This window comes from Anolis sagrei, chromosome 1, assembly GCF_037176765.1.
Source record: "Anolis sagrei isolate rAnoSag1 chromosome 1, rAnoSag1.mat, whole genome shotgun sequence".
Taxonomy (NCBI): domain Eukaryota; kingdom Metazoa; phylum Chordata; class Lepidosauria; order Squamata; family Dactyloidae; genus Anolis; species Anolis sagrei.
The window spans coordinates 300,869,218-300,878,229 of NC_090021.1; the positions used below are offsets into that span (position 1 = coordinate 300,869,218).

At 42.3% G+C, this 9,012-nt stretch overlaps 1 protein-coding gene across 1 annotated transcript; it reads right to left on the reverse strand.

Moving 5' to 3' along the window:
- Positions 1-557: 557 nt before the first annotated feature.
- Positions 558-6,895, reverse strand: SPTSSA (serine palmitoyltransferase small subunit A). The gene is made up of 2 exons (XM_060759329.2): positions 6,721-6,895; positions 558-1,907 (listed from the first exon to the last, which is right to left on the reverse strand). The coding sequence occupies exons 1-2, from the start codon at positions 6,878-6,880 to the stop codon at positions 1,804-1,806; spliced, it is 264 nt and encodes an 87-aa protein (XP_060615312.2). The 5' UTR covers positions 6,881-6,895; the 3' UTR covers positions 558-1,803.
- Between the last annotated feature and the right edge of the window lie 2,117 nt (positions 6,896-9,012).

Consider the following 9,012-nt stretch of genomic DNA (forward strand, 5'->3'; position numbering starts at 1 on the left):
GTCCAACACATCCTCGAAAATATCAATATGCATCCTTCCTGATCCCTCCACTATCCAATGACACAGAATGGTTATGTTGGTGAGGCAATAGTCCTTCAAATGTGAGATTTGATGAAGCAGCATGGGCAGATGTAGCTATATACACACCTCTAAATGAAAGATCTCAGGCAGGAGTGAGCAGAGGAAAGAGGGAATCCAGTGTTGTTATTATTAACCCCATACGCAAGAGAAGAAGTCTTTATTTCATCTGAACAAGACTCCTATTCAGATATATGCATACTACTGGGCAAAGTGGAATAAACCCATTAGCTACATAACATCTGGAAGGAGAGTGTTAACTAAGCATCACACCACAAATGAAAGGCATATTTATAACAGCTTTTTAAAACAGGAAATATAAGAGGGAGTGGACATAAACACAACTTACTGCATTGTTGTAATTTAAATCTGAAATAGACCAAGTGATATTATGAATACTTTGTGGCCTATGCCATTGTTGGTGAGAGCACTACCCAACAGAATCTCCCTACATTAAGGAGACACACATCAGGCACCAATTCTGCTTTAGGGTTTTATTTTGCAAAAGAATAACCTCCACCTTAAAAATTGGCATCTTACACTTCAGAATACAAATCTCGAAAAGCTATAAAAAAAAAACCTAAAACAAGACTCCAGCCTAGTAGACAGCTCTTTATTGCTGTGTTCTTTAAACTCTAGTCTATATTAAATCATATTTTGGTCTTTTGGCCTAAGCGGGGTGGGGGTGGGAGACACATGTAGTCTTATAAATTCTGTTGGACTGCCATTTCCACATTTCCTCAGCATTAGGTACAGTACCTAGGACTGCTGAGAATTACAATCCACTGACAGGGAGGGTTGCATTATTCCCACCACTGGTTTAAAAAGTCAAAGAAATCTGAACAATAGTTACAACAATGTGTTTACAATACAGACATGATTATATTATAGACAACACCATACTCACAATCTTTTAATTCAAGTCTATATGAAAATTAGCTTTTGGGGAAACAAGTACAATTCAATTAGAAGCATAAAGGTACAGTTCAATTAGGAACATTATAATAGCAGCATTAATATGCTTTCACAAATCTCTAGATGGCATGCACACAATAAATGAAATCTTTCTCGTCAAATAGAGTATTTCTCTCTTCCACAGTATCGTTCCAAACGTATAGTACTTAGTTGTAACAATCTTTTCTCAGTGGAACAAAAAAGCTTCCCATTTATTGCTAAAGCAAAATACAATGTTATACCAAATATTCTCTTGAACAGTCTAGATTGTAAGCACCTGAGTTAGAACTTATAAACAAGGTTTTGTAAGAAAGATTCCATGAATATATCCACATCTCCATATGAATCTAAACACTTTTTTTCTTACAAAATATGTTACTAGAAATTTACCCAGATGGACATATAACTATACAATAGCAAAAGCTTTAAGCCCCGTTTAATAAGATTATTTTGATTAAAAATAGAAGGCAAAATGTACTCAGTTACATTAAGAAAAGCTTTCACAGTGTAATACTGAGACTGTCACAAAGTTAAGAAAATACTGATATCAAATGTACAATCACAATATTAAGAGACAAGTTACCAGGGAATCTTGTAAAGAAAAAAATGCCATCAAAACCCAGGGCATGTTGCATCTTTGTATGCACAACTGGCAGTCACCACCATCATGCCTCGTTTGTTATCCGTGGAAATCCTTAATTGTAGATGGTCATCTCTTCTCCACATTCTGGTCCTTGGCTTCTGATTAGTAACTTCCTGTAATGTTCTTCATCATTGTACTATTTCAAAATAATGCAATATGGCCATAATATGCTGAGGCATGAAAACATAGCCAGTGTAAAGTGCCATTCCGAGGATGGAGACTAACATGGAATCTGAGCAACAGTAAAGGAAATGCATTAACCCACAATAAAATAATGTACTATTATTATTACATTTATATATATATATAAAGACTAGACCAGTTAGAAACATGACTACATTTAACACCATAATTAATAATAGTACTATTCAACACAATTACAAGCTAAAGAACCTGAATCAACTGAAGCACACAAATGTGTGAAAGGTTTCAACTGGGGAAAAATTCAGATGCCTGTCTAATTCAGGTCTCAAACTGAGCCTAAAATAAATTTGGATTGTTTGAAGTCTAGTTTTGCCAGCAAGGACACACTGACAGTGGAGGAAAGTACAATCAGTTGTTTGGGCCAAGAAGAATGAAGCAAAGTCGATTAGGAGTTATAGAACAATGTCAACTAGGACACAGAGAACAAAGCATGGAAGGAGAGGAAGACACCTTTACACTAAGGCCATGATCCTGTATGGTACAATATCACATATGGAACCATGTTACATTTAATCATTCAATGACTAGATCTATTACAGAGTCTCTGCAGAGACCTGGCCATTCCATACCTGATGAGAGCAGTGGGAAAGCCAAGAAGCATCGGGCTACATCTCTACGATATTTGTCTGGCTTTCCATATGTGATATTGTACCATACAGGATCATCCGGAGTTTTGGGGTGCGATGTCATCTGTACGCAGATGATGTCCAACTCTATCACTCTTTTCCACCTACCACTAAGGAGGCTGTTCAGGTCATGAACCGGTGCTTGGCCGCTGTCTCGGACTGGATGAGGGACAATAGATTGAAACTAAATCCAGACAAGACAGAGGTACTCCTGGTCAGTCGTAAGACCGAACAGGGTACGGGGTTACAGCCTGTGCTGGACGGGGTCACACTCCCCCTAAAAGCTCAGGTACGCAGTCTGGGAGTTCTCCTGGATTCATCGCTGAGCCTGGAACCCCAGGTCTCAGCGGTGGTCAGGGGAGCTTTCGCACAATTAAAACTTGTGCGCCAGCTGCGTCCGTACCTTGGGAGGGCTGACTTGGCCACGGTAGTACACGCTTTGGTTACATCCCGCTTAGATTACTGCAACGCTCTCTACGTGGAGTTGCCTTTGAAGACTGCCCGGAAGCTGCAGCAAGTCCAATGCGTGGCAGCCAGATTACTAACGGGGGCTGGATACAGGGAGCACACCACTCCGCTGTTACGCCAGCTCCACTGGCTGCCAATTAGCTTCCGAGCACAATTCAAAGTGCTGGTGTTGACCTATAAAGCCCTAAACGGCTCCGGCCCTGTTTACCTCTCCGAACGTATTCTCCCCTACGAACCATCAAGATTACTAAAATAATCTGGAGAGGCCCTGCTTTCGGTCCCACCAGCCTCGCAAGCGCGGCTGGTGGGGACGAGGGACAGAGCCTTCTCGGTGGTGGCCCCACGACTCTGGAACTCTCTACCTCTGGAGGCCAGAACCGCCCCATCCATCCTAACATTTAGGAAACGGGTAAAGACGTGGCTGTGGAGTCAGGCCTTCGAGGAATGAGACAACACCATAGGACTCTGGATGGAAGTGGATATAGATCCATCTTATTAGGACGACTGACCACTGTAGTTTTATATTTAGTGTTTTTAAAGTTGTTTTGTAATTTGTGATATATGATATTTTAATGAATGTATATGTTTTTATGGCTGTAAACTGGGCTGAGTCCCTCATCGAGGTTGAGAAGCTCAATATACAAAACTGTGAAATAAATAAATAAATAAATAAATAAGGGAGATAGCTAGATTCTCCAGTCTCCACACTACAGCTCTTTACCAAGTATGGAATAGCTAGAGAGGAACTTGCAGCAACTCCTTTGGCGTGTCCAGGAAGAGTAAGTACAGAGTGAAAAATGGAATTCAAACCTCTGCATTAACCAGAGGGACATCCACAGGAATAAGATTGACTTATTAAGCCACTAATGTGATGCCGAATAATGGGAGGACACCTCCACCCCCAACCCACACCATAACACAAAGCAAAAGCTTTCTATTTTGGCCACGACTTCACCCTAAAGAGCCAAATGAAGCCCAAGGCCACCTGTCACTTGTCCATTCCTGTTCTCATCTCACATCTCCTGCCCTATCACCAATTGACGCAAACCCCACAAAAAGAGTAAAGGTAAAGTAGGCAAAACCCAATTCGTGCACGACTGAGAATCATAGAATCATAGAATCAAAGAGTTGGAAGAGACCTCATGGGCCATCCAGTCCAACCCCCTGCCAAGAAGCAGGAATATTGCATTCAAATCACCCCTGACAGATGGCCATCCAGCCTCTGTTTAAAAGCTTCCAAAGAAGGAGCCTCCACCACACTCCGGGGCAGAGAGTTCCACTGCTCTCACAGTCAGGAAGTTTTTCCTCATGTTCAGATGGAATCTCCTCTCTTGTAATCAAGGGAAAATCCTGCTCTGAATTTAAAGGGGAAGGGAAGAACCACAGAGACATTCAATAGACATATAGGCTGAGTACCCTTTATCCAAAGAGCTTAGGAGAAGATGCATTTTGGATCTCTTTGAATTTTTGAACACCTTTATTTGCATATAAATACATAAAGGGAAATCTTGGCGATGGGATCCAAGTATTTTCATACAGAATATTTTTAATCAACTTAAGCATTACACCAAGCTTGTGTACTGATTGACTCATGCCTACATATGCCACTAATGTGATGCGCAATAAAGGGAGGACATCCCTCACCCCATGTCATAACACACAGCAAACTAAGCGTATTGCATAAGTTGTACCATTAGAAATCAAAGGGAGTCATTATCTCAGCAAACCCATAGTGAATTTAGGAATATTTGTTTTTAATTTTAGAATTTCACACAAGGAGCACTCAACCTGTAACATAATACAACAGTTACTGTGGTATACTATGTGTTGAAAAATGAATCCAAGTTCAAGTCCCAGCTGAGGCATAAAATTTACCAGGGGACCGAGTCAAGTGTTGAGAGCCAGCTGAGACCCTTATCTCTCCTAGGGCCCTCTCCAACATGTGTTTAAGTAGGATGAGGGAAGGCTCCTTCTCAGGGCTGGTACTGACACCTTGAACTTCTTTCCAGAAGAGCTAAGACCACCACCATCTCTGTTGTGTTTCCAGAGGGGTGTAAAGACCTTACTATTTAAGAATGCTAGTAATTAAAGTTTGAGCCGTGTTTTTGGGGCTGGGTTGAGTTTTAACGTCTAATATTTTATTTCAAAGGGGTTTTATACTGAGGAGATGGGATTGGGTTATGTTTTAACTTTGGTAATTATGTTTTAATTTTGTACTGGAGCCCCTCATGGCACAATAGGTTAAATCCTTGTGCCAGCAGGACTGAAGACCGACAGGTCAGAGCTTCGAATATTGGGAGAGAGCGAATGAGCTCCCTCTTTCAGTTCTAGGTCCCCATGTGGTGACATGAGAGAAGCCTCCCACAAGATGGTTAAACGTCAAACATGCTGTCATCCTCTGGGCAAGGTCCCTGCAGACGGCCAATTCTCTCACACCAGAAGCTACTTGCAGTTTTTCAAGTCACTCCTGACACTGAAAAAAATTGTATTATATAGTTTACATGTTGTAGGCCACCTTGGGTCCACTTGCAGAAAAAGGTGTGGTAGAAATATCTAGAATAAATAAAATGCTGGATTTGCCACTTTTCTATTACTTATTTATTTGTCATGTTTATATCCCGTTCTTCTCAACCCCAAATGCACAGAGGCACAATTTGATGCCAAACAGTTTGGTTTTTTTTTCGTGTCAAGAGCGACCACTCCTGTTGTGAGAGAATTGGCCGTCTGCAAGGACATTGCCCAGGGGACGCCTGGATGATTTTTTGATGTTTTATCATCCTTGTGGGAGGCTTCTCTCATGTCCCCGCATGAGGAGCTGGAGCTGATAGAGGGAGCTCATCTGCCAAACAGTACATACAATACATATCCAGCAAATAAAAATATACATAAAAACATCCACTAAAACATGCCATCATTAAAATTATTAAAATCCCATAGTCCATTAACATAATTGAGGTTGTTCCTATGATCATCACACCATTCCATGTTCACATATTGCACTAATAAATTAAACAGCGAGTCCACAAAAAGTAAACCACGAAGTAGCGAGGGACCACTGTATTCAGTTTCAATTTGTTTGCCCTCATCTGACCTACCTCACAAGCTTTTTGTGAGAACAAGCAAGCGGAAGAGACGCTCACTGGAGGAAGAAAGAGAGGATATAAAAATCCATGAGTAACAAAGGGTTGGAATTTTAAAAATCATCACGGCAGCTGTTTTAATTTTAATTGGGACGCTGAATTAAAATAGATGTCACACCTCACACGATTTCTTGCATACTCAATATTTATAATCAATTCAATTGCTACTCTGTTTTGTCAAGTGTGACTGCTAATGCCTTGTTGTAATTTCTTTTAATACTCTTGAACACCTCTCAGCAAATTATTAGGAGGCTTTGACTCAGGCCTGGGCAAACTTGGGCCCTCCAGGTGTTTTGGACTTCAACTCCCACCATTCCTGACAGCCTCAGGCCCCTTCCTTTTCCCCCTCAGCCGCTTGGCTGAGGGGGAAAAGGAAGGGGCCTGAGGCTGTCAGGAATGGTGGGAGTTGAAGTCCAAAACACCTGGAGGGCCCAAGTTTGCCCAGGCCTGAAATACACCCAGTGTCCTCCCTTCAGACACTCAGGGAGGGCCTGAGGGGCCTCCTTCCTCCACCAAAGCCAGGCCTTTCCCACTTCCTGTCCCCTCCTCTTCCTCCTCTTCTTCCCTCCCAAGTCCCTGAGAAGAAGCAGCAGCACGGAAAGGATACTGAACACCGTCCGCTCCCAGGGCTCCAGCATGTACAGCGCGGTGACCAGGAGGTACTGGTAATAGAACCACGACATCCGCTTCCAGGCCGAAGAGAACGCCATCACGCCGCCGCTGAATCTCCGTGAGTAAGGTAACCGCGCCTGCGCAGAAGGAGTCATATCCAGGCCCAGGCGGCAAGAAGGGGCGGGGCGAGGTGACGTCACGCACAGTGTCTCCGCGGATTGGCCAGGCCCGCTGAAACACTCACACTCGAATCCTCCCAAGTTTTTTTTCTGGACTTCAACTCCCAGAAGCCTCCGCTGCTTTCACCCATGATTAGGTATTCTGGGAGTTGAAGTCCAAATCCCCTGGAAGGCCATGGTCTGGGAAAAACTGAACCCTGGGTTGCTGTAGGTTTTCCAGGCTGTATGGCTATGTTCAAGAAGTATTGTCTCCTGACGTTTCGTCCACATTTATGACAGGCATCCTCAGAGGTTGTGAGGACAATTTCAACAGAAAGGAGGAAACCATGAAAATGAACAAAACAGCATATTATTTGAGGACACAGAAATGCTGGACCACTCTCACAACCACCATGTCAGACTACACAGAGAAGCCATTGAAATCCACAAGCATGTGGACAGTTTCAACAGAAAGGAGGAAACCATGAAGATGAACAAAATCTGGCTACCAGTATTAAAAAAAAACCTCTAAAATTACAACAGCAAAACAACAGAGGGAGAACAATCAGGGACATCTAATCACCTCTCAACAAAAGACTGCCCCAGGCACTAACAGGCCATCAAATGCTAATCAAGGTGGTCAGTTGAAACATTCACACCTAGCTCCAGCAGACAAGAGTCTTTTGTCCCACCCTGGTCATTCCACAGACATATAAACCCACTTTCCTAGTTCCCCACTACCTCTGAGGATGCTTGCCATAGATGCAGGCGAAACGTCAGGAGAGAATGTCTCTAGAACAGTGATTCTCAACCTGGGTCCCCAGATGTTTTTAGCCTACAATTCCCAGAAATCCTAACAGCTGGTAAACTGGCTGGGATTTCTGGGAGTTGTAGGCCAAAAACATCTGGGGACCCAAGGTTGAGAAGCACTGCTCTAGAACATGGCCATATCGCCCGAAAAAACCTACAACAACCCAGAAGTCCAAATCCCCTGGAAGGACATGGTCTGGGAAAAACTGAACCCTGGGTTGCTGTGAGTTTTCCAGGCTGTATGGCCATGTTCCAAAAGCATTCTCTCCTGACGTTTCGTCCACATCTATGACAGGCATCCTCAGAGGTTGTGAGGTCTGTTTGAAACTAGGCAAATGAGGTTTATATATATGTGGAATGTACAGATGGGAGAAAAAACCCTTTGTCTGCTTGAGGCAAGTGTGAATGTTGCAGCTGTATAGTACAATATAGTAATATTTTGTATTGTATAGTACAATATAGTAATGCTTAATACTGATATTGTAATATACTAATAATATAATATAGTGTATGTAGATATACCTTGTGAGAAGGGGTTAAAAGGGAAGTATAGAAATAAATAAATAACTGGCCACCTTGATTAGCACTAATGGCCTTGTAGCTTCGAAGCCAGGCTGGTTGCTGCCTGGGGGAATCCTTTATTGGGAGGTGTTAACTGGCCCTGATTGTTTCATGTCAAAAACTCCCGTTTTTTGAGTGATGCTCTTTAATTTACTGACCTGATTTTAGGGTTTTTAAAATACCGGTAGCCGGATTTTGTTCATTTTCATAGTTTCTTCCTTTCTGTGAACCATGAAAATGAACAAAATCTGGCTACCAGTATTGGAAAAAACCTCTAAAATCAGGACAGTAAATAAAGAGCAACATTAAAAAAAACTGGGGAATTCCTGACCAGCTGTTAGGAATTGTGGGAGTTGAAATCCAAAACACCTGGAGGGAAGGCCAAAGTTTGCTCATGCCTGATCTAGATGCTGTAGAATTAATGTAGTTGGACACAATTTTAGCCGCCATGGCTCTATGCTATGGGGTTTATAGTTTGGTGAGGCATCAGCACCATTTGGCAGAGAAGGTTTGTAAAACTACAGCTCCCATGATTCCACAGCATTGAGCCATGGCAGTTAAAGAGGTGTTAAACTGCATTAATTATATTATAAATGTAGATTGTATGGTGTCACGCACATGAACCTCCTCTCATGCCACACATTGTGGGCAAAGTACCAGAAAATTGGCATAACCAGCTACTATTAAGAAGCAAGCAGCACAACAAAAACAGCATGTGTTATTTTAATATTTAAATATTACAATGAATGCCGTCATTT

Coding starts and splice junctions, on each gene's coding strand:
- SPTSSA (XM_060759329.2), bottom strand. CDS start 6,880: ATGACTCCTTCTGCGCAGGCGCGGTTACCTTACTCACGGAGATTCAGC. Junction 1,908..6,720: donor CTGGGAGCGGACGGTGTTCA/GTATCCTTTCCG, acceptor ACTGTTGCTCAG/ATTCCATGTTAGTCTCCATC.